Source organism: Sander lucioperca, chromosome 17 (assembly GCF_008315115.2).
Source record: "Sander lucioperca isolate FBNREF2018 chromosome 17, SLUC_FBN_1.2, whole genome shotgun sequence".
In the NCBI taxonomy this organism is placed as follows: Eukaryota; Metazoa; Chordata; class Actinopteri; order Perciformes; family Percidae; genus Sander; species Sander lucioperca.
In genome coordinates, this window is record NC_050189.1 from 4,783,980 (window position 1) to 4,809,940 (window position 25,961).

The window sequence follows — 25,961 nt, forward strand, 5'->3', positions numbered from 1 at the left end:
TTTCAATTTAAAGCAGACTGACTAGGATTTACAGATTGACATCAGGTTCTTAATTCAGTTTGATGACTTTACATTTGTTCAGCTATGTTTATTAAGGCGTTTTTCAATGATTGCAGTATATAAAATGTATTTCCAGCCTTCAATTTTCCAGATAATAACCGTGTATTTTTACTGGGGTTAGATAGTATTTTCTTTCTGCTCATAGAAGCATTTAGGGTTACATATGGCATATTTTCTATGTATGTTCATGTCATTTGCAAGCCCCAAATCTAAAAATGTAAGCAAGAAAAACAAGTTTTCTTGTAATATATCTACCTCTGAAGTTAGCTCAACTTCTTCGTTTGCTTTCTCTTGTAATATAGGACAAACATGGCAAAGAGGTGCGTTTGTGTGTCACACATACTGTATCGTTTTTTCATATTTCTCGTTACAAAAAAAATTCTCATTTGGTAGAAGCTTTTTCTCGAATAGCAACAGCGAGAACAACGGCAACATTGATGACAATACTCATAACCGCGAGAGTAAAGTATATCACAGGATTTTGTATAAAGAAATAGAAACTTGAAAAAAAAAAGATTGATAAAGGGAGGGGGTGTCAAGAGGAGTGTTTAGAGTGATTGATGGGTTTTAATAACACTTACTTGCTTATGAAAAGGTTAGAAACATTCATAGGTTTCTGAAAAATAACGTTGTCGCAAACCCCCAAAATACCTCAAAGCTCTTTACATACACTAGAACCAGGGGAGCGAAATGGGATGGCGGCAAATACTTAATGTGGTCCTGAATATAATTATCATATTATACCTTGCTGCACGTGTTTTTATCTGAACATGTACTATTACAGAAAAAAAAGAAGAAAAAAAGAATACCTGGAGCTGTGCTTGGAGCTGCTTGGACTGAGAAATCAGAGGTTCAGCCTCTTTAGGGAGAATTAGAAACAGTATTAAAACTGTAGGCACAGCTTGACACCATCCCTCCCCCCCTTCCACGAGACAGCATTATTGTGATTAGAGCATGCTTAAGGGGATGGAGTGCGGCGGTAGAAATGATTTTAGTTTCACATGCAGCTTCCTGTCGAGGGGAGGAGGAAGGGGAAGGTTACATGGTCTATTGAGAGATCTAAAGGTTTTTAGGATTGAGGTGGGTTGAGAGTTGTGTGTGTAAGTGTTGTGTGTGTAATAACTGTAAGTGTGTATGTAGATGAGGTTAGAAGCATCCCAAGAGGAGGAGTAGGAGGCCTGTGTGAAGAGGCCCGCTTATGAGGAGTATAATGGTTTGAGGCAGACAAGAAAAGGTCACAAGAGACAATATGGACTGTATACCGTAGGTGTGTGTGTGTGTGTGTGTGTGTGTGTGTGTGAATGAAGCAACTACAATCACAAGCAGATCAATAAGTGCAGCCTAATAAGTTAGTCAATTAGTTTTAATACTGGATCTGTGGTTCAATGTTCTGAACAGTGTTACCACCAAAACTTTCTGGAGAGAAGATATCTTTGCAGCAAATGGGGTTCTGTGTGTGTGTGTGTGTGTGTGTGTGTGTGTGTGTGTGTGTGTGTGTGTGTGTGTGTGTGTGTGGTCTAGTCGTCGATGCAGATGACCTCTCCGCTGCGCTGCTCCCGCCGGTTGACAAGCAACTCTGCTTCTCGCTCCTTCTTCACAGACATGTGAGGACCATTCAACACTGCAGGGGGAGAGAGAGACGCCACAGTCTGAGTTTTCCGTTTAGTCAGTTCCACATGTAACTTGTCTTTGTTTTGATGTTTTTCCTCGCAGACTGAAAACAGAAGATTATCTATGAAACACTGTTTTTACTCACGATATACGAACACACAAATTCAAATACGCAAATTTAGATATTTCAATACTGCTATTAAACATCTTTTGGGCATTCATGACAGGCTCGGGCTGGTGAAGACCACTTATGAACAAAAGTGACCTTTGACAACATAAAAAACTTTAGAGAGAACATTAGTCCAGAGACTCTGTTCTGTATGTTTGAGACATTGCTGGGACATTTTTTGGATATCTATGTACAATGATATTTATGGATACAGTAGATTCAATTTGCGGGGGAGCCTTTTTGCATAATTGTGAATGTCCAGTAGGTTTGACATCTGGAATGTTTGTGGATGTACTACTACTACTACTACTACTACTAGCCTACTAGTTGTGGATGTTTCTCAGGTGCACGTGTTTAAGTATTCCAAGCAGGTAGACTCATTGTTGTACATGTTATGTAATGTTTTAAATGTGCTGCATGTGCTGTATGTTTAGCATTTTTTACTTCAATGGAGGCAATAGTGTAATTACAGTAAATCAGGCCATTACAGAGAGATTAAACATGCTTATTGTTCTTCATATTCTCAAATAGTTTTTACTTCAAATCTGGGTAATTATCGGTTTACTTTGAATATTAAGAAAATTGGGGAAAAGATCAGACTCAAAATAATAATAAAAAAGATGAGTAAACAATTTTTAGCGCAAACCCCAAACATTTCTTCTTGGTGCACAATTTCTCTCAATTACTGGAAGTAATCTAGGAGAAAATCAACTCCTTTTAAAAATCTGAATGTTTTTCAATTTTCCACTTACAATTGATTTTATTGTACCATTCTCTTCAGGGAATCAAAATATTTTGCAGTGGAGCTGACAAGGGGAACAGGAAGGAGTAACATCCTCTATTGCAACATACAGCAAAGTTTATGGGAAATACGGCCCGTTTCTAAAAATATCTCTGGTGCTGAGGGGAAACCTGCCAATCCTCTCAGTCTTGTTTATTGATGATAATGCAATCAATGTATCATAATATAATGAAAGAGTGAAGCAGCAAGGCTTGCTTGATAATATTTTGATAATCTTTTTAATGAGCGAACTTGCATAATACAGTAAATCAATATATCATATTACATATACAGTATCATGTTTACAATAATAATAAAACCCCAGAAATGCAAAACTTTTAACCTGGAGAAAGTGAGGCCGACAATGAGTAAATACAATCACACACACACACACACACACACACACACACGCACATAAAGTCATAGACACACAAACGCACACATGCATGAAAATTAACTTCTTTTTACACGACTGCACAGCTGGCCAGCTAAACTTCCCACATTTGTGCGCTATCATGAATCTGCTGGGGGAGTGGAACAGCAAGTTCAGAGCCCCTATCAAAAAAAAGCCAGGAATAGACCAACAGCGCACTTCTCTCACTTGCACCACGGGAAAAAAATAAACTGTCATAACACCCCTGTGCAGATCAAAGATGCGATAAGGAGTGTATTGAGCTGAAGACGTTTGGGGGGGGGCTGTAACTTTGTGTGTACCAGAGCGGGGATCACTTATCTGAACATGTGGCATTTCGCCAGTGGAGGCCAACTGAGAGGATAGAGAGAAAGAAGAGAGACAGAGTCTGTGTGTGTGTGTGTGTGTGTGTGTGTGTGTGTGTGTGTGTGTGTGTGTGTGTGTCAGACAAAATCTGATAAGAAGCAAAACAAATCGAGGTAAAGACTGGGTGAAAGAGCACGAGGAATTACGGGTGCAGAGCGAAGACAGAGTGAAGAGAGAGAAGTAAGCGATGATGAGATGGAAAAAAAAAAACAGCAGAGTGCTCTAGAAGAGGACAAAAACAGAAAAAAAGCCTGACCGATACGTAGCCATAGCCAATAATACAGCCAGAAAGTGCCGTACGGCAATGGCAAAGATGTGATTGCATACTTTGTCCACCAGAGAGCGCTGACAAATCCATTTTTCAACTGTAAAATGTCCCGCTCGGTACATGTTTCGGTCATAATTGTTCAAAAAACTAATTTAAAGGATCTATCTTTTAAGGATTCATAAAAAAATGAAAATTAAAAAATTAAAAAAATAAGCCTATCTATTTTTGTCAATTTTTAAAATTCCTCTTATAGTTATAATCCTTAAGATTATCATGAAATCAAAGCCTGCTTTTGATAACATGTATTTTTTCAGAAATAGCCATCCAATGTTTTCATATTCAGTAACTACCTCACTATTTAGTAGTTTTCATTGTTAGTGTTACCTACCCACACACGAGGGATTCACATGAAGTGATTCAGCGTATAAGCTTGTTTTGAAAATGAATTGCATCGATATCAGCCTCACTGTTCACTGTTCATTCTCTTAACCCAAACTGTAACGTTTCCTACTTCTGTTGCTCCACATTAAAAACGTTCAACTAGCAAAACACAGGATGGCTTTTATTGTGAAGCAGTCACATGAAACACAATGTTGTCCCCGAGGTTAGCGCTGACCGCAATTGTTCATCAAAAATAATCTCAGTATTGGCCTTACAAAAATCCGGTATGACTTGGACTCTACAAAACAGGCGTATAAAGTAAAGAAGTGGTGAAGATAAAACAGGAGGAGGAATTCAACGAGACACTTGTGTTACAACAGATAATGTACAACAGATTCCCTCTACGATGCCAAATTCACTCTGCAATACTTCACCTCTGTCCATCCAAACTCCTCCTCTATCTCTTTCTCCATACAGATCCCTCGCTCTCTGCAGGCTGCCTGCAGCTTCACAGTAGCAGCAGACTAGACACATAAACATTTTCTTGTCCCAAATTAGGTTGGCAGTGATAATTTTAGTTAGAGTAAATATATGATAAATCCAACAGCCCACATCTGAACATACTGTATCTCTAAGAATTCCATTATTCATCTACTATGCCTAAAACTCTAGGACAGTTCAAGTTCAGAAAAGCAATAAAAACATTCCTGGCCATCATGTCTCTCCCTGTAGGTCCTGCCTATCTGATAGAAGTGAACGCTGCCATCTTGGCAGGAAACGCAGCATTTTTGCTTGCTGAAAAGCTTTGCATGAGTGTATCTATGCCAAAAGCTTTCATCAGGAAGAACCTTCTGCCTCTGGATTGTCAACTGTTCAGGAACGAAAAAAGCTCAACTTTGATTTTAGAATTAATAGTCTGTCCAACTGAGACTTGAAAAGAGTTCGTAAATCATTGTGTTGCAAGAGTTTGGAAGTAAAATTATCAATCAAGGATTTCACTGTAAAAAAATTGTATTTGCATGCATGTCTATGCTTCTGTGTTGTTCTTTTAAGGCTGTGTATTGCTAGCCTGGCTCCGCCCCTCCTACTTACTTCCGCTCAATTTTCATTTCCCTTCTTGGGAAACATTCTTCTGTCCACGCACCTACTGAGAGGCAGTGCAATTTTAGCTCTGTTTTGGTCCCCACCAACTCCTGAAGGAATTATCTGGCTCTTTAGCTGCTACATACTCCACTATGTTCACTAGCTAGTCACTAACTTTGTTTGGTACTGAGCAGGTAGTGTACAGTGGCTTTATCAGAACTGTTTTACTTAACCAGCTGCCTGCAGCTGGAAATGATGTTGATGAGATTGGTGAGACTGAATCAAAACAGTATAATTGTAGGTCATAAAACCAAAACAATGTGCTGAAAGATGCTAAAATGTACTGTAAAGCTGAGAGGAACTGCAGAGTTGGGTGATAATTCTCAGTGGGTTTGTCATTATGAGTAATTCTTTTCACATAAAAATATTGATTCATGCAGCTTTAAGTTATAATTTTACTACTTTTAGACAGTATTTTGTTAAAATCCTTGTATGGTTGCTTTGTGTTAAAATTAAACATTTGAAAAGTTTAGCTTATTTCTCGATAAACATTCTTATATTCCTTAAAGTACGGTATCAAAAAAAAAGTATTGTTTTGGAATAAGTAAAGAAAGGTATCATATTGCCACGAATATCGTACATTTTAAACAATACCTAGTTTTGATAAAAACGGCAGTGCTACCATGCACACAAACACTTTTCACACCCATACAGCATTCCTCAACCTTTATACATACAGTACAGTTGTCATTGCAGGCCGCCCCACTGTTACACTTCTCTGGTCTTTATGTCCTTCCGACTTAAAGGGAAATACCACTCAATTTTAGCTTAAACATACTCATACATCCTAGAAAAATTGTGAAACTGATTGTTCACCTCTCTACCTTCCAGAAACGAGGCAGAGGAGTTTGCCCTTCTCTTTAGTCTGGGGTGTCACAAAGATGTACAGCTCTACTGCACACACACTGAGCTGGAAAAACGATGACACAGTCCAGAGTGTTTTATTTTCTCGGGGATCAGGGGACGTTTTCCAGCGTGGAATCCATCACACCGTCACAAAAAAGAAGCTTGAGGAACGAAAATGTCTCCTCAGGCTTCAAAGTGAGTCTCCCCTTTTTCTTTCGATGACAGATTACAGTCTTTAGCTTTGGGGAAGAGCTGCTCATAAATACAGATTTGCTGTGATGAGGCTTAAAAATAGGAAACGTGAGTTCAGTGGAGTGATATTCCCCTTTAAGTGACCCCCCACAAAAAAGGTGCAATAGTAAATATGCTTCGTAATACAGTACATACATCTCACTTGGGTCAGAGCAATGTTGCTACTGACTGTTTGACAAAGGCAACGTCTACTTTTCTTTTTTTTATATATATATCTATGGTTCTTGTTTCTATGCTTGGTTGGACTTAGGAATGCTAGGGCAAAAGAGTCCATGGGAAAAAGAAAACTCTTTTTCTTTCTTTCCTTTTTTTGCAAGATAATCTGAGTTCATCCCTTTTTATTCCAAGTTTGGATTTCATCTGCCTGTACTAAGCAGAATTAAGTTCTTTGCAGGTTTTCAGGTTGTGTGTGAGGTCCACAGTGTATAGATGTATATGCGTGTATGTGTTAGACTGAGAAAGAGAGACTGAGGAGTGAAGGACTGTGGAGGAATGAGGGAGTACAGGGTCAGAGCGAGGGGACAGGCTTGTTCAGTCAGCCGGTGGATGAAGAATTGATCCGGGGGGAAATCTTTTTCTCCGCAGAGGGAGAAACAGAAAAAAAAATCTGTCTGAGGAGTTTTAGGGAGAAAAAAAAAATCCTCCTTTGTTGCATTTTTCTCCATTTCGGCCTTCATATCTGAATTCCTGAAAACCTGTGATTGCATTAACATACAATCTTTTTTCCATTCTTCTACAGTCCAGACATCTTTCCCTTTCAAAGACAGATTTTGGAGCATTTTTTTCAGTAGTGCCTTTTCTCTTTATTTGAGGATTTGTTTGTTCCAGACAGGTCATTGCTCTCCCCCCCCCCCAACCCCCCTGTCTCTCTGCCTCATCCCCCCCACGCATCATTAGTGCTTGATCTCAGAGCCAGCTTTTCACCTCTCCCTTCTTATTGTGACCCTCTCTGCAGTTGATTACTTGTTTTCTTTCAAGTGCCGCCACATCTTCTTACTTTTCATGTCCTCTCATTTTTGCCTCCCGTCCTTATTCAAGCCATCCAGTGAGCTTTACTTCTCCCTTTATATTCCTCACATTCCAGCAGTGTCAAAGTGCTCTGTCCTTGGATCCTTTTTGGACTTCCTCTTCATGCATTCAGGTTTTCGTTTCTCCTTTTCAGCTTTCACTGTCCCGTTTTTGTTTAATTCCTGGATGTTTTATCCAAATGACCTCTCTCTTCTTTGTGAGTCTCCTCAGGGTTTCTTTGGTCGCCCGTTGCGCGGCAGGTTCTCCACCGTGTTGCTGAGCCGGTACTTGACGATGATGCTGTGCACCGTGGACTTGGGCATCCTCAGCTCCTGCCCGATGGCCCCCTCGGACTTGCCGTCCTTCCAAAGGTCCACCACTCGCTGCCGCTGCACCACATCGTGCTCCTTGGTCTTCTGGCAAGCAGCGTTTGGCCCTCCGGCGGCTCCCCAAGCAGCTCCCCCGGTGGCCCCAGCAGCGGCGGCGGCTTCTGTGAGGGCAGACAAGCGGCAGACTGTAGTGGAGACTCGGAGAGGGGAGCAGGATAATGTCACACTTTACTGGTCCCCGTAGGGAATTTAAGTTTGCCTCCCTCCTCTGCAGGGAGGTCAGAGGTCAGGGGGGAGCTACTGGAGCTGGCGGGGGTTCATTGTTCTGCTCAAGGACACTTCAGCAGGGCGGCTGCTTGCAGACATGAGGACTTGAACCAGTGTGCTCCACTTGAAGGGCAATCTCCCTAACTTCTACGCCCCTAAAGGGTGAAGTTTTTTATAGAATGTGGGACTCCTTTTAGTGCAGATGAGTAGCTTCCTCATGGCAGTACAGATGGCTGAAACAGGTTTACCAAAATGCAATTAAAAAAATAGTGCAAATGCTGAGATATTGAGACAGCAACAATCCTTCATTGGAGCATTTGGTGTATCATTACATTTTGTAGTTCACAGAGTGCAGCTAAAGCAGTAGATGTGTAGTTTAAAAGTGCCACGGCAGACATGCATATTTCTGGATATGTTTTGTGTACTCAAGTGAGGGAGCTTCTCTCAGGGGAGGGCTATTAATGGAAGGAAGCTAGGAGGTCACGAAATCAGAGAATTGTGTTGTTTTAACTCCGTCCATTTCTCCTGCTCACTTTTTTCCTCCCTGCCTGAGTCTAAAAAGGTCAGGAACCAGCGCGACCCTAATCAAGACCATAAATATGACCTCATTTGCTGCATGCTTGTGCCCTGCCAGAGTTCAGGGCGTTCAAACTGCGCTGAGCTCAGCTCGGCCTGTGCTCAGCTCAGCTCAGCTGCTCGCCGCGAGGCCCCCGCAAGCAAAACCCACGCAGCAACACAACTCGAGCACGACTATTTCTGAACAGCCAGCGCTGGGCCCAGCCCTCTACCGGTTCACAAGTCACAACACGACATTTACACAACCAAACTCCTTCTGCGGTTTCTGTCCCTCTCAAAATACCTTGGTACAAAGTCCGAATGTTTTCTTGGTACGGCCAGACACAGAGCATAATGACATTTTCAGAGATAGGCCCTGGCTCTCTAAAATGCAATGCTTTTGACAGATGTCTCAGTCTACAATTACATAAATCAAGATACACTGAGTGAAAGGCAGGCCCAGCACTGAGAGAGCTGGGTGTTGTGGTTTTTAGGGCAAAGCTATTGGGGAATATCAGGTTTTACTAGTTATCTCTGCCACATCGCTGCTATCTAAACATCTCCGAACACGAATACACATGCAGAGCGGAGATTGCGTCTGGTGAGCATATGCTGTTACCAAACTAATTACGAGAAAATAAATTCACTAACTGCCATTGCGCTCTGACAGACTGCAGGCAAGAAGAGTTGGACAAGAGGCCAAAACAGAACAGATTCTTTCTTTTTATGACTTAAATTCTAAATCTTTTAACTCAGTAAGTAATGAGAGCCACAATAGGACTTCACATGAGAAAATAAAGATGCTTGAAAAAGAAAATACTCCTCAGACAGGTTTGATAGCACTCCAGACTGTGCTTTATTGTTGCACAATATGTTGTTACTGCTGAGTATTGGTTTTGAGGTTGGACATGTTAAGAGATGAAAATGCCTTAATATAGCAGTGCAGCACTTTTGTGTTTGATTTTGGTAATGTCTATTTCAGGTGTCTATCTGGCAGCCACATCAGAAAGTCTGCCACAGATGTGTTTTTCCAATATGGACTCCTTTCTGGATTTTTGCAGGTTTCACAACTTCACAAAGCTGCTCAGGGAGATAAAGTGTCTGCTCAAAGTGCTTAAAACAGTGCTGCTTTAGAAGCCATCAGGTAGTTCTTTGCTCCACATATTTAAGGATTAAATTGAAATTTAAGAGTTAAATAACTGCACTCAACCACAAAACTATCGTGGAAAGACATTTCCCAGAGTCAGTAATTTTGATTCTCCTAACTGAATGTTTTTTCCGCAACAACATAACCATATAAAGATGAAATTCCTCAGATGATATCTTTAAATAGACGCAACATTTTGGACTGGTTTTGTCCATCATCAGTGCAAGTTGCCAAGTAATCAAGCCCAGATCTCTGAAGCTGGATTTGTGCGTCTCTGTCAGGGTGTCGTGGAGGCTCTGTAGCTCTGCTGGAGCTGATGTGCACAGAACTGCACGCTGAGGCTACAGAAACCACATGAACTGTGATTAGCGAGCTTGGTCTGCTTGTTTTCTCTTATAGATTTCTGATCCTGCTAGAGATTGTTGATAAAAAAGAAATTGTACAACAAAACCGAGGTATCCCTCAGTACTTGTCTCCTTTCAGTAATGTTAGATAAAAAAATATTTTGTGATAGGGTGAGTAAAGTAATTGTGTGCAGTCCTCCTTGCTGAAATCGTCTAACACAAACTGAACCTAAAGGTGCACTACACTGCTTTAGTATTTCATTTCCACAAAGTTGTGAGACTTGCAAAAGAGGCATTAAAAAGAATATGACATCATCAGGGTTATTTTCCCCTCAAGAGACATTACACAACAGTTTTCACAGGCCGAGTAGTACTCCTCTCATTACAAGTGTCATGTGTAAGATTGGTGGAGTGCCCTTTTAAACATGTTTACTTTCTTCAATTTGTATTTTCTGCTTGATCTAGTAAAGCCATTTCCTGTCCAAATCTTCCCATAATTATCTTCTATCACCAGGTAGAAGACACACAGGGATATACACGGGAACTCTTCACCTCCGCAAGGAAGCAGAAATCTGGCTTAAACTGCCAGCTTGCCAACTGTCAAACAGATCAAACTGGTATGCTTGTGTAAATTATCTTGAATCCTATAATCCTATAATTATGGATGCCTTAATACCTTCTGATCTTACTGACTGGATCTCTCTCTCTCTCTCTTTCTCTCTCTCTCTGCAGGTGAAGACTGAAATGACTCTCACATGATGGAGCTTCAAACACTGACCTGATATGAAGGATCCGGGCGGCATCTGACTGTAGTTGGCCCCTCCCATGTATAGGGCGCTCGGAGGGGCGGGGGTGAAGTGGGCTCCGTAGTTGTGAGGGGTTGCGTAGGGTCCTGGAGGTATGGGCTGCACAGAGGAAGACAAGTGTTCTTTTTGTGCATGTAGGTTGTGATTTATGAAAATAGAGGGTATAACAATAAGATAAACGAGACAAACCACTTTTAAGTTATGTAAGCTGACAAAAGAAATCTGCTGACTAAACGGTTGTGGAGTGAAAATCCACAGGTGGGTGACAAGATAATAGGCCCCGTCTTTTCATTGGCCGTCCTCCATCTATTAGTTTTCCACTGAATGCAGGCAGCTCGAGCAGGTTTCAACTTGTGAATGTTTTGTGTGTGTGTGTGTGTGTGTGTGTGTGTGTGTGTGTGTGCAGGCTGCTAACCGGGGGCGTGTGCGTCTCAGTGCCCTTGCTGGCCAGTCGGCTGAGGATGCTCCTCTCGGACATTTGCAGACGGGCGGCGATGGGTGGGACTCTGGACAGCGTGGCCGGTAGCCGGGTCACGTCGGCCTTCATGTCACTCAGCAGCTCCTCCAGCTGGTTCAACACTGCAATGACAACAACAAACATCAACAACTACTACGTGTTCACTTCTAAACTATATTTTCACATTTTAGCTTCTACTTCCTGCTTCTTTTGCGCCTCTTATTAATCATTTGATACTTTTTTTGGATGCTTTATTGATTAATGCAGAAAATAGTGTCGGTTTCCTTCTGAAGGTTGAGGCTCAGGAGCTGGTATGTATTTAGTTACTTCAGTAACAACACTGGAAAGTAAAGAAAGGGTTATATTATTCCATTCCATTTGTGTCCAGGGTCACTTCAACTCAAGAAACCGTTGAGATTGACAACTTCTGCACACACACACACAAAAAAAATTTGTCTTCCTAGTTCTTTATAAGGTTGTTATTAGTTATATTATCTTTTACAGGGTCTATTAATAGTATTTTCTCATCTTAACAAAGTTTTTGGGGCTTTATAATTCCAAAAAAAGGGAGTATTTTTACAAGAGATTTCTTTTCCCATCCTTTATTATCTTGTCACTCTTGTCATTACATCCCACATGAAATTAATCACCAATAAGAAACTAGCAGAGTCACTTTGCAATATGATAAATATGCTTTAAGCATTTGTTTAGTTCAGCATTGTTACATGCACAAACACAAGACAGAAACCAGAACAGTAGTGCACTGAGCATGTTACATTTCGACAATATGAACATGGACAGACTTGCCAGGGAGCCAGTGAGGAAATGTTTGGAGCTATCGCTTAACAGTGTGTAAGCTTATCTGCTTGGCTTTACTAAAGTCAGCTTCAGGCAGAGTGATATGGTCTCTGCAGGAAGGAAGACTGATTGCACAACAGCTGAGAGATGTGTTGATGCGTTTCTCTCTTTTATTCTACACCTGTGATTATCTGTTTGCCAATCTCTCCCACTTTGTCTAAATCTGCTTGCCTGTCTCTGTTTAAATGAGTTTTTTTTTTTATAAACTGTACAGACAGATAAAGAAGAAGAGAGTTTTAACCAGGGGCGTTTCTAGGACTTGAGGATGTTGGGGGCTTAGCCCAGACCCATTTAAACCAAGTGAATGTAATGAACGCAGAGCAGATCACAAAAACGTTTGGCTTGCCCAGCTTGTTAATAGCCAGTGTATGTCATTTCAGCTCAGAACATTTTGAGCATTAAACACTTAATTTCCTGCATTCTGGTGAATTTTTATCACCTATTTCTAACTTTTTCTGCATCAAATTATGCTGGAAATATCTTTATAATGTATGTAAAGGGCAACATAGGTGACAATTCACAATATAAATAAAATAAATATAAAACATAATGGAATATAATGCAGTAAGGCTCTCAGGCATTCTGTATTTCTTTTCAAATATTTATTCTCCTGTAGATCAACTTTTCTCATGTAATGTTATCTCTGCTGAGTCAACCCACATGTAGGCATGATCTACTCCTCCCTCCTCTTTTGTTGATGAAGAAACCTTTTTAATGTGCATGTGGCATGTGGCACTTGGTCATGTGAATGAAACATGAATTAATTTTAATTAATTCATAAACCCCTGGACTGTAATATTTCAGATGTGTTTCAACAAGATTTCTGCTCATGTTCATAACATTCTGCACATTCAAAATATAACTCATCCCATCTGTGTTCTCTGGCTTTGGAGGAGTTGGGATATTTTGAGAAAAATAAATATTACGAATTAAGAATACAGTCACAATATTTCAGGAAATAATCTACCTGCACCATAGTCTGCTGTACATTACGTGATTGCTCTGCTGATATGGTAGATCTCAGAGCTTCTGACAGACACAGAGCCCTGTATGAGACTCTGGTCTCTGAATGAGACAAAGTTTAGGGAAGCGGCTGAACACTGCTTCACATCGGAGGTGGAAAACCGAAACTACAGCACAAATACATGGCGACACATCTGCCGCAGCATGTCCACAGCAGAGCGCGTCCTTTATGATTACCTGAAGCTGCACAGACCACGGAAGTCACGCTGCTCGTCTTTTTTTTCGACGCACAGGTCTGCTTCAGAGCTCTGTGTGTTTAAGCCTGAACCATAGACTGTAAACATCACGTCACAGGAACTTTAAACAAAATGTAGCAATAGTATTGCCACCTAAACTTTGTGTTGCCTACATTTAAAATGACATACAGGGCTGAGGCCCTGGAAAAATGACCTGGCGACGCTGATGGTTTTAACCCTAATTATTGGTCTCATCCCATTATCCCTGACCTTTGTGCAGGACAGCGTTGGCTGGCTTGTTGCCCGCCAGCGACTCCTTGCTGAGATGCTGGTGTGACTCCGCCAGGCACTCCACCTCTGTAAAGCGCGCATTGAGGGCCATGGCCGGGTGGCTGGGGTCCTGGGTCATGTTCAGGTAGGCCGCCCGTCGCAACTGCTCCTCTATCACCAGCGCCTGCTCCAACAGCTGGAGGACAAGAGGGTCATACTGATGTCAAGTAGAAGTGAACCACAATCATTCACTTCTCTTTTTTTAACGTTTGGTCAGATTTTATGTACATCTACAAACCGGGGAGCACATATTACGTGACTGTTCAAGATGTAATAATGTATTTTCAATATAAACAGTATGTTCATCAATATCAATATAAACGGAACACATTTTCAGTATTCGGATCTTTAGAAGTTGTTTCTGTGAGCAGTCAAAGGTCCGTACCAAATACTGGTGTTTATTTTAGCAAATAGGGTGACTTTATGAGACACTATTTATTGTTGTGATTTATATTAATATGTCGAATATCTATATTGCTAAGGAAAAAAAAAGTATAAACAGCAGGAGAATGAGAGAGATACACCAATTATTTCTTATGCAGGGTTAGTGATCACAGAAGAGCTCGGTATCTTGTAGAAAAGTAGATTCTTGCACACTGCATTCAAGACATTTAATGAATCAGTGCATCTAGCAATACGTCTAATGAAAAAACTAAATTCCCTTACAACACGAGCTACTTGGTGAAAATAAATTCTGCTTCAAAAACACTAACTGATATAAAAAAAAATGTATTTAAATGAGCAAATTTTAGATGAAACCCACATTTCTAATCAAAGGAAAACTGACAAATCTGTATTTTACATTTCATTTAAACAGACAGAAATTACAACACAGGGCTTAAAAGCTCTGATAAGTCTGATTCTTCCCTTTGTTTGCAACCTACTCTTATTATATTCTCTCTGAAAACTGCTCCAATATTCTTTCTTGGTTAGCATGATGACAGTAATGCAAGCATTTTAAGGGAAATAGAGCTTCATACAGTGATTTAGTTATTTGTGTGTTGTCCAGTAAAACAAAAAGTGGTTATTTGTTGTAAACGTGTTGCAAAAAAATGACATTGTGTTACACAACCAATTACAACTAAAAACATACTAAGGATCATTTTGTGTGAAAGAGATTTATTTTGTGCTGTCTTGTGCATTCTTGATGGCAGATTTACAAAAAAAACTCCAATAATTTAACAAGAGAGATAACGAGAAATGTTTAAGAGACAGAGATACAGTAAATGAGGATGTTGAGGGCAGGATCTGAAACATGTGAGCCGCTAAAAAACAGGATGAGAGCTGTTCCAGAAATGCAGCGGTCAGCAACACCATCCAGCCAAAATGTGGGTCTAGGGGCATCTGTCATCCGACCATCAAACAAGTCAGGTGATGGAAGACACTGAAATGTTCCTAAAATAGTTTGTTTGCATAGAAGTAGGGCTGGCACCGAAATGTGTCTGTAGCACAGAGTATTGAAAACTGTCCTGAAAGTTGGCTTTGAATGGCTAGTCATAGTTGAAATTTAATTGAAATCTAAATTTTGCCAATTATTTTTTTTTAAGATTTTTTTTGGGGCATTTTAAGGCCTTTATTTGTACAGGACAGCTGTTGACATGAAGAGGGAGAGAGAGGGGGAATGATATGCAGCAAAGGGCCACAGGTCGGAGTCGAACCCGCGGCCACTGCGTCGGGGAGTAAACCTCTATATATGGGCGCCCGCTCTACCAAGTGAGCTACCCATGCGCCCAAAGTTCTTGTTTTTAATGTTTGAAAACATTTGGTTCTTTTGTTAATGAAAAAAAGGGTTTTTGTAGAGAAACATAGGTACTGGAAGAAATATCATTATGTTATTGGTACAGAAAAAAATCAATAAAATTATAGCTGCTCCACAGCAATGGTTGAGGCCGAGCATTTCGAAGAGGAAAAGGAAAAAGCGGTGAATGGAGAAGAGGAAGAGGATAAAAATGGCAAATACAAGAGGGTTCTGTCAGCAGAAGTGCCACACGCAGACATTCCTGCTCCTCACGTTGAGTATGCCCAAGGATCTTCTAAAATTAAAATATCTCTGATTTTATGTGCCTTCGATCTCCACAGCATAATAGAGTACACCTAGGACACAAACTAATGAGCTGAGCATTTCAGTTAAAAAATTGTATTTGCAATGAAACATTAATAAAAACATTGTTAAAAAAAATCTACAGTGACCTTAAAATGTTGTGAATTTTTTGATATGAACAATAAATAACATCAAAGATTTAGTTTGCAAGAAATTGCCGCATTTGTTTACACTACTATATACAGTAAAACGTTTTAATGCACTGTGGGCTCAATTTTTGATAAATCGAAAATCTGAATGGAAAATTTGTGGAGGACAGCGTGGAGATGAATTCCAAAAGATTGGTGTCAATAGAGCCAAAAATGTGTGAGAAGATAGGTTTAAGAAGTTTTGCAGTTTTTGAAAAGAAAGTAGATTGCTACTGGGTAAAAGCAGGGCAAAGTTTCTGCGTAATTGGGGCTGCAGTTTGACTCTGACTGATAAGTTTGGCACAGGACTGGACTGTGCAAAGTTTGGTGACTTTCATGGGAAAATGGATTTCTTATGAGGAAGAATAAATAAATCTGGTGTCTCCACTTCTGAAAGTCAAGTTGTAGACGTCTTGTCTTACCTTGAAGCGTCGAGCCAGGAACTTGTTCTTCATCTCCAGGAAGTTGCCTTTGTTCGCCTGCGATTTGAAAGGCTCGTTGACAATGGCGAACTGGGGGTCATTCTGGATGTCCTGCCACCGGGCGTAGCCGTGACTGGCACAAGAGTCAAGGGTCACGTAACACTTTTGGGTAAGAGGCAGTGTGAAGCAGCACTGTGTGGTAAAAGTAACAATGAAGCTAAACACAGAAGGTTTTCAGATTATTTCTCCAATGGAAAAGTTATGAAGCACATACAAATTAAGTAGTAGAAATAGTTTGACATTTTGGGAAATACACTATTTCACAATCTTTGCAAGAGTTAGGCGAGAAGACCTATGCCACTCCATTCAATAGAAAGTTATAGCCAGCAGCAAGTTGGCTTCGCTTACCATAAAGACTGGAACCAGCTAACCTGCCTCTAGGTAACAAAATCTGCCTACCAGGACCTTTAAAGACCACTAATTTGCATGCTGTAACTCATTACAACTAAAAAGTTCACAAACAGAAATGTAAAAACAACCATATGTATCCTTGGGAGGCTATTTTGGACAGATCCAGGCTAGCTGTTTCCCCCCGCCTCCACTTTATGCCAAGTTTAGAAACAGACATGAGAGTGGTATCAATCTGACCCTTAAAGGAAGCAAATGTTGAGCCCAAAATGTTGAGCTATTCCTTTAAGCAGAACATTGGTTTTTGACGGGGATTCATTTAATCTTCTTAAAACACAAAATTGCAGTTATTTTAGCACAAATAGGCCCTAGGCAGCTTCTGAAACAAATAATTTCTTCCCTTTTATTTCAGTCTAACTAGGCCTCATGATTAGCTTGCAGAATAATGAAAACAGTCTAATGTGAATGTTGCATGCAGCATGGCCTAATTACCATAATAGAGGGAACAACATGAACTAAATGACCCACTACATTGGCTTCCAGCAGACACAGTTTGCTGTTTACCGAGCTCTGGCTGGCAGGTTGTTGACTTATTACGCTGGGCTTCTGCCGGCTTATAGAAAAATAAACACATTGGGGTCATCGCTCGGGCACCTGCCGTCAAGGATACATCACGATTCCCGCCAGCAGCCAGAAGTCGTGTCGGCGGTGCCAGATCTCGTTCATCTTCCCCGAGGAGATGGCAGCTCGCTCCTCATTCTGCCAGAGAGTGTGCAGCTCTGTGGGGTGAATCCAACACAAGCTAAAAATGGTGCTGGTCTCAAAGTGCTTAGCTAGCTGAAACCTGGCTGCAGGTGTTTCCACGGCACAAAGAGCTTTTCTGGATTTGTGTTCAATGTGGAGATCATTTTGGCTTTTGTACCTAAGCTCTGGAAAGCAAGGGGAATGTTTTTCTGTTTTTAGTTGGGAGTTTGATGTTGTTTAGACTGCTTAGTCACTTGTTTGGATTAGCTATTAAGTTATGTTCACCTTTTCACCTTTCTCTCCTTAGCTTTCAGGGATTCTCTAGTAATTTTACATAAGAAAAAAAAATCTTCCCAATCTTAAAATCTTAAAGTGTTTATGCTATTACATTTATGTTTTGAATCATGTTGATAGTTCTTTGTGTATCTAATGAATGGGGATGCAGTTCTTGCACCCTTCCCAGGTGTTATCACTTCCACCTTAGCAAGAGGCTATTGTTGTGTTCATGTCATATCTGAGTTCCAATGATTACCAGTTTCTGACGTTCTTCTCAACATCCAAGTCAAAATTGTGACTGGGAAACTCAGGTTTTTCTGAAAGCTCCAATACATCCAACTTAACTGTTAATAAAATAGAAGTGCCTGGGGGGGGGGGGAAAGGTCATTTTTAGGGATACTTTATATATAAAAAAAAAAATAAAAAAATAACTTTAATTTTCTAATCACAGTTTATGCAAAATAATTGTCTTTCTGATTGGCAAACCTGCTGATAACTAGTTGACCACCTAAAATGCCCATGATGAATGTTGAAGAACTAAACATAGCTGGTTAAAGTTGTTAAAAGAGATGAAGTACAGCGAAGTTAGGGAAAGTTACCTAAGTGCCCTATGTAGAATCCTAAAATGCCTTCCTGTACGTACACTACTACATAGACCAGCTGAATCTATTCCACAACCACTGCAGGTAAATCAGTACTGACCGGTGAAGCCCCCGTCTGCGATGTTGAACATAAAGCGAGGTCGCTCAATGGGAGGCCTCCCGTTACCCTTGGGTGCATCCTCCCTTGCTGCTCTGACTTCTTTCCCAGCATCCTTTTCACCTTTGACTTCCTCTGTTTTTGAGTAAGACGGCAAATATATTTATTATTAGCAAAAAAAAACGTTTTGCTTGTGTATTCATGGCAGCTTACTATCACAGACCGTGAAGCGTATACCTTTCTTCACATCAGACACCTCGGTCTTATCCTTTGCATCGGTCGTTTCAGTTGATGTGAGTGTCTCCTCCCCCAGCTTTTCTCCTTTTGCAGGGAAAAAAAACATTTAATTAGCAAGGACTTGTAACATTACTCCACACAAACCTTCTTCGTCTGTTTGTGCACGTCGGATTTGATCTTACTTACTTCTCAAGTTTCTTTTCTGTGTTTTTGTTTTTACCTGATTTCTCTTCTTTGACCTCTGTGTCTTGTTTTTTCTCTTCTTTACTCTCCTCTTGTACCTTTTTCTCCTCTGTTGTGGCAGCTGAAATGTCAGTTGTTTCCTTCTTCTCCTCTTTTTTCATGTCGCTGTCCTCTTTGCCTTCGTTTTTTTGACTAGGGGATGCATTTTGGGATGTGTCTCTTGTCGTGGAGGAAAGCTATGGAAAGTAACACAATATGCCATCACTTACTGAGTCGTTTTTGTTGTTGTGTATCTTCAAATGTCAAGCTTCTACAGAACTGAAAAAATTCTTTGAAAAAAAAAAAAGAATTCAATCATTATTCATTTTTATTCCTGTTATTAAGTTCACATCTTATTCTATTTGTACTTCATTAAACAGACCACATCAGTGTATTTGTATGTTGTAGCCATTTTGCTATTAATTCCATATACTTAACATTTTGGATGACTATTTTCCAGAGCATGCTGTAGAGGTTTTGTTTTTCTTTTTTTTTACCTTACAGGCAGATTCCATTGATTTTTTCATGATGTGAAAATGCCGCTATAATTCAACTGAAAGTATGGATTATTTGAACTCTGCACTCATTGCCACACAATACAAATGTAGGATTGGATTTTCAAGCTGTATGAAAGTCAACAGAAACCGACTGGAAGGAAGAAAACCATTTAAAAAAACAATGGCATGCATTGGAGAATTGTTTAAAGTAATGTAAAGTCTATGGGAATTGGAGAAAAATGCATGCAAAAAACAGGTACATATGTGTGTGTGACTTAAAAGGAGGCCTAAAACTATTTTTAAAGAATACTGCACATCTTACATAAAATGCAAAAATCAGAACTTTATATGAAAATAGACAAGAAAAAATTAATTGGCTGATGAAGAAGACACTAACTGGCCTCTGAAAACCACAGTATGTAGGTGTTTTAGCTAACAGTGTCCCACCTCTTCAGGCTCTTCAGTCCTGTTGCTGTCCACCTCTTTCCCCTCATCCTTTTCTTTCTCCTTCACTTTCTCTTTGTCAGACTGGGCCTCGCCTTCCTCTTTGTCCTTCTCTCCCTCCTTTCCGTTCTTTTCCAGCTTGTCTGATGGAGCAGGGGTCGCTGCACATAAACAATATGGGTAGATTAATCTCCAACTTTATCTGGTGCCCTTTACACGGAGTGCCCCCTGCTGGATCTGGTGAATGTGGCCGTGTAGGTTTGGTTACCTGGCTCTGAGGTACAAGGTGTGTTGTTATAGCTGGCTTCGGGGGTGGGCGTGGTGGTCTTCACGGCAGGAGAGGAGGCCCTGGAGGAGGATTTGTTTATGATGACCTCAGGCTTGAGCTCTGGAAGGCTCCACCGCCCGTTGATGTGCTCAAACTCCTGGATCTGGACACAAAACACTCAGCTTGGCAAGCTTGGCACACGCTCACTTTACCTAATCCCACCTTATTTAAACTCACCACCCACATGCTCTGCTCGCCAGGCAGTAAATCATACATTCCCCCTGGCATAGATAGCAGATCGGGATGTCAGCAGGTTTCAACAAGTTGGACTGAAAACTGGATTGGAGATGTTTGGATAAATCCAAGTAAACTAGCAGGGGTAACCAGAACATCTTTCAAGATGTCATGGTTGATTTCTTCATTAGAAAAAGACGTCTGACATTTTATTTAGACTAAAGACATTTTACTACTTCATATGGGCCTGTAGACAGCCTGCTGATATGGAGGTGCCCTATTGAAGTTATGGTCCTTAAGATTTTCATGAAAGCAAAACCCTGTTTTTGGTACTATTTACGTTTTTTTCAGCAATAGCCATTCAATGTTTTTATTTTCAGTAATTATCTCTCTATATACCAGTGTACCAGTGTACACATGAGGGATTCACAGGATGTACTGTATTGTAATCCAGTTTTAGTATTTAGAATATTTTTTAAATGTTGATTTCCACTCTCCATCATATTAGAAGTTACTGCTAATGCAAACTGGGGTGGCTTTTATTGTAGTCTCGCTTCCCTCCTCCACAACGCTGTGGAAGAGGATCTGGTGAGTCCACACATCATTCCGGGATGGAAGAAAAACGTACTCTGGTTTATTGGCATTTCTTTAAACCAATCACAATCGCCATGGGCGGCGCTAAGCTCCGCACGGTGCCGCTGCAAAATAGCCTCGGGAAGGAGCTTGTTGTGGTGGAATGTGTGTACGTTCAAAAGTTGTTTTAGTCGTGTAACAGAAAACTCAGATTGGACAGATAGTCTAGCTAGCTGTCTGGATTTACCCTGCAGATATATGAGGAGCAGTTAACCATAGTCCTCATAAATCCACCGGAGTTTAACCAGAGCAATCCCGGAAGTGGAACGTCGTGGATATAGACTACTTTTATTGTGAGGCGATCACAGGAAACGCAATGCATTTGTCACAGAGGTTAGCACTGGTAGCCATCGTTCATAAAACGTGTCTACAAAACAACAGCCTATTTTAGCATTTTTCGTGAGCTGCTCGAGGATTTTACTGTGGTAAAAATCATCCAGGACTGGAATGTTGCGGTTTACAACTTTAAGTGTAATAGCTTGCTTCATTCACCGCATTTGTCTTGATTAAGGAAGGCGAACAGCATTGGTCTGACCTTCTTCTTGACGAGAGACATGACGCCGATACGGGTGAGGACTGGCTGGCGACACAGGCCCTCCCGCGGCACACCATCTGCGAATGTCTCTGCCCCATCAGCCACTGGCTCGCATAAGTGACGCATGAAGAGGGACACATAAGCTCTGGCAGAGAAGAAGAAGAAGAAGAAGAAGAAGAAGAAGTGGAGAAATATATGGTTAAAGGACGGATAGAAATGAAGAATGCATCTAAACAATTTCAATCAATACAGTTTTTCCTTACTTGAATTCTTTCTCAGTCTTGCCCCTGAGGTCTCTGACCAGCCACTGAGAGGAGAAAGCGTCCTGAGACGGCATCCCCCAGCGCATCACTGCGTTCAGGAAAGCCTTTCGCTGGCGTGTGTTAAAGCCCAGCACCTATCGAAATTACAGTATATTTTTCCTGAGTGAAGCTGGCACTGTCTGGGCAGTGGAAATAGTGTTGGTCTGTTAAAATGTATCTCTGCATTGTTATTTTTTCTGGAAGACTTTAAATGAGAATGTCAGGATGAGAAAACTTAATTATCCCAAGGTCATCTTAGAATAGGTCTGACTGCCTAATAACACTAAAATAAACTTTGAATCCTCACTTGGAACAATGCAGACCATTTATACAAGTCCACCATTATCACGATGATAAATGAGCTTGGAAGGTACAGAGTTGCTGGAGATGTAATAGCCTTGCTGCCATCATCGATTTAAGATTGTTAGAAAAATATCTAAGAGTGCCAGTTTAATTTACAACAAAGCTGACAGATTCCAGTAATATCACATAACACACAAAATGAAAGAAGAATTGGTTCAAGAGAGTTGTACAAACCTCAAGGTTGCCTCCCACTCTGGCCAACAGAGGAGGCAGAGGTTTATCCTTTTCATTCCTCAACTGGCGACGTGACTGCCGTCGACCTCCAGGTAACAGGAGGCAACAGAAAGAATGGTGAAAATACACAGAGGAGGGAGGATTTTGCAAACTTGCAGAGTCTTCTTGAAATGTACAGTTAGTATTTCATCAGTACATCAACCAAGAATCAAAAAATTTTCCTCTAACTGTCTGAAATTCACGGGTGATTGGCGGTTTGCGTTTTTTGGCAATCTAACGTGTTCGACTGCCAGGCAACTGTTACAACTAAATCAATTTCGACTTGTAATTCAACACAGACCTGAGCATGTGTGTGAGTGTTCCAACAGGCATCTTTCATCGTTCATGAGGAGCGCTGCTCGGTTTGATGTCTTTTTTATTTTATCTCTCCTTACCTTCTGGCCGGTCATCAAAGTCCTCGTCCTCCTCCTCGGAGCCCACTGAGTACTCGGACTGGTTATCTGAAATGTCAGCATGCCACTCTGAAACAGCACATGGTGGTCTGTCAATAGGCCAGGCCCATTCACTTCCACTGTGCAAGCAATAACTCAGACAGAAGACATATCATCTAAAATCCTACTAATCCTACTTTATACTATGATATTAAGATTAGAATAAGAAACATAGTCAATCTTAACAATAAATAAAAAATACAGTCTTACTTTCAGAAATCATTCATAGGATCATGTGAAAGAGGATTCATTTTTAAACCGAGGGTTTGATTTAAATCAATTTACAGGAGTTTACTCAGCTTCCTTGAGCTTTTTTGAGACTACCAGGTCCATACAGCACCGGTCCAAACCCGGTCCCTACCTTGGTCTTCCTGTGCAGCATCGTTGTAGTTGACAGGCTTGCGGTTCCTCTTGCCTTTGCCCAGTTTGCTCGCCAGGTCCTCTTGTTGTTGCTCGTAGTGATGCCGCAACAGTTTCTCCCAATAATCCGGATCCACGTTCTCCTCCTGTTTGATGATCTCCCGCTCGATCTCCTCGATCTGGAGCGGCAGAAAAGTACATGGCAGTTACAACTCTTCTCAAATAGATTAAATTATTTGCAGACTTCACTGCAAAGATCAAATGTCTCCAAAATGAACTGATTGTGGTTATCAGTCACATTACTACAACATATGTGCATTTTCAGTACATGCACGCTGAAAAAAGGCTTAGGGTTATAATAGTCTTTGAAATGATAAAAAAGAACAGCTTTTACACATCAAATGTGACTGTGGGCTTTGACACACCACTCTTCTCTTACTATCTACCAGCCTTTTACACCAAAAGGTTCCCAACCCTTGGGCCGCAGACTGTTACTAGGCCTTTGAATGTTTGCTACTGGGATGCAAGGAAACTATATGATTCGACACAAATAGCTTTGCAATTAAACATTGTAGGCTATTTTTGTGCTGCATCTTTCCTCACCATTCCCTGTCATGCCCCCACAACAATATACATATTATTGTTTATCATTTATTTGTATAAAAAATGTGTGTGTAAAATTTCAGAAAATAGTACACAAAATTACCATCGCAATTTCCCAAAGCCAAAGTTCACATCTTCAAAATTCCCTATTTTGTCCAACAAACAGTTCAAACCCCAAAATATTCAGTTCATTATCAGAAAAGACAAAGAAAAGCAGCAAATCATCACATTTGAAAAGCTGGAACCAGTGAATGATTGCCTTTTCTGTGTGAGGAAATGTCTTACACGATTAACTGATTATCAAAATCGAGTTTTTGCAGTAATTGTCTGTCAATTGATTTATCAAGTAATCTACTTATCGTTTCCGCCCTATCCATCTATAGATAGATAGATAGATAGATAGACAGATAGATATTTATTGATCCCAAAAAAGGGAAATTACAGTGTTACAGCAGCAAAATATCAGTCACACAGCACAGAATATACATAAAATACTAGGATACAATATACATGAAATAATAGGATACAATATACATACATACAATATACATGAAATAATAATAGGATAGAATACAAGAACAAATATTTAAAATATATACAAGTTGGGAAAACAAATGTACAATACATTACATCTGTGTGAGGACACTACCTAAGTGTTGCTGAGAGGTCTATGTTTATTTCTTATTTTAAGTCAGTAACTATATAAAGCTTGTCATTAGGTGCACAGTTGCTGGATATGGAAGATATAACTTGGAAATGTCTACAAAGATCCTTTTAAACATAAAATCTATCATATTACTTGTAAGATCCGGTCAACCTCTTCCCTCTTACCTTATCCTCCTCTCGGACCATGTACTGGGCCACTTTGAAGGAGCTGAGGTACTCGTTCATGTTCTGGACGTCCGAGTCGTCTGTGGCGTCTTGGCTTCGGTCCAGCAGCCTCTCGATGGCAACGCTATCGTAGTGGATCACGCTGCCCTCGTCCTCAACTTTATCCCCCGAACTATTCTTCATACCTGCCACACGTGGAGTTAAAAGTGGAAATGATTTGTCCTGTTCCTCCAGACAAATTTCACACATTTCTCTTGTCAACCAATTATATTGTCAAGAAAACCAGAATAAGACAAATGTGTCAAGATTAAATTACATTAAAGTGAGTGTGTTTGACAAAATAATCTCATTCAGGAGAAGAAGCCTGCCAACTCCAACTTTGACCCTGACATTAAAGCTCCAAATTTTCACATTATTATATATGACTAAACACCTTGTCTTCCCTTAACAAAATATTCTTGTGGAGTTGAAAAAACAACTCACGTTCTACTTCATCCTTGAAGAGCTCTTCTGTTCCAAACTTGAGGATGTCGTCCAGTTCCTGTTTGGACATGGAGCCAGCTTTGGACCCCAGGCCTGGCCGGACCACCAGGTGGGTCAGCATCATCTTCCTCTTGGCCACCTGGGTGATGCGCTCCTCCACGCTGGCTCGCGTCACAAAGCGGTAGATCATCACCTTGTTGGCTTGCCCGATTCGGTGGGCTCGACTGAACGCCTACGCAGAGAGGGATAAAGCCCAAACATGAATTTTATGTAGTATTAAATTGTTTCCTTCCTCAGCAGCTACCAGTCTACAGTACCTGTATGTCATTGTGAGGGTTCCAGTCAGAGTCGAAGATGACAACTGTGTCTGCTGTGGCCAAGTTGATGCCTAAACCTCCCGCTCTGGTGGAGAGCAAGAAACAAAACTGACAAGCACCAGGAGCTGTGGGCAGACAGACAGAGAGAGTGTGTGAGAGAAACTAACAGCCAGTAATAATAATCATTTTTTTTTAGTGAAAAGGATCCCATTGATGCCAGTAACTTACAGTATGTTATCTTTATAGTGATAATACGGTTTTCATTTCAGGGGACATTGAGGAATTGACATTGATTGAATTTGATTAAATTGATATCTTTCTTTTGCAAACCTTTCCTTTTTGTTATTTGTTCAATTCTGGATGTTTTTCAATTAGTTTGAAATGTTTTGTGATGCTACTGCTCATCTGTACTGCTGTTACATTTCCAACATTTTTGTGTGGGATTTTTCTTCCCCCTCATCATTGTTTCTGGTCTAGTTTAGGCTTTTTTAATACCTGAAATATTCATATATATTAAAATATTTTGTATGATTTTTATAACTTCTGTGCAACTATTTACTCCTTCTACCATCTACGTGCATTTCAATCTGCTCATGAACT

The 25,961-nt window shown here is 40.5% G+C and overlaps 1 protein-coding gene across 6 annotated transcripts in view; it reads right to left on the reverse strand.

Annotated features, from left to right (window-relative positions):
• chd3 (chromodomain helicase DNA binding protein 3) overlaps window positions 1-25,961 on the reverse strand; it is a 48,898-nt gene continuing 22,937 nt past the window's right edge. For 2 of the 6 annotated variants that reach the window (XM_031289814.2, XM_031289818.2), the window contains exons 22-40: window positions 25,362-25,486; window positions 25,045-25,276; window positions 24,562-24,746; window positions 23,129-23,306; window positions 22,711-22,776; window positions 22,277-22,362; window positions 21,701-21,834; window positions 21,438-21,582; window positions 20,036-20,198; window positions 19,771-19,928; window positions 18,825-19,023; window positions 18,605-18,688; window positions 18,371-18,502; window positions 17,319-17,427; window positions 16,241-16,373; window positions 13,530-13,725; window positions 11,161-11,324; window positions 10,718-10,844; window positions 6,500-7,787 (exon numbers count right to left, since the gene is read on the reverse strand). In XM_031289814.2, the coding sequence (XP_031145674.1) occupies window positions 7,525-7,787; window positions 10,718-10,844; window positions 11,161-11,324; window positions 13,530-13,725; window positions 16,241-16,373; window positions 17,319-17,427; window positions 18,371-18,502; window positions 18,605-18,688; window positions 18,825-19,023; window positions 19,771-19,928; window positions 20,036-20,198; window positions 21,438-21,582; window positions 21,701-21,834; window positions 22,277-22,362; window positions 22,711-22,776; window positions 23,129-23,306; window positions 24,562-24,746; window positions 25,045-25,276; window positions 25,362-25,486 (2,879 nt within the window). In that variant the 3' untranslated portion in view covers window positions 6,500-7,524. Of the gene's footprint in view, window positions 1,682-6,499; window positions 7,788-10,717; window positions 10,845-11,160; window positions 11,325-13,529; window positions 13,726-16,240; window positions 16,374-17,318; window positions 17,428-18,370; window positions 18,503-18,604; window positions 18,689-18,824; window positions 19,024-19,770; window positions 19,929-20,035; window positions 20,199-21,437; window positions 21,583-21,700; window positions 21,835-22,276; window positions 22,363-22,710; window positions 22,798-23,128; window positions 23,307-24,561; window positions 24,747-25,044; window positions 25,277-25,361; window positions 25,487-25,961 lie in introns of those variants that run through there. The other 4 variants (XM_031289812.2, XM_031289811.2, XM_031289815.2 and 1 more) reach the window with 3 other exon arrangements.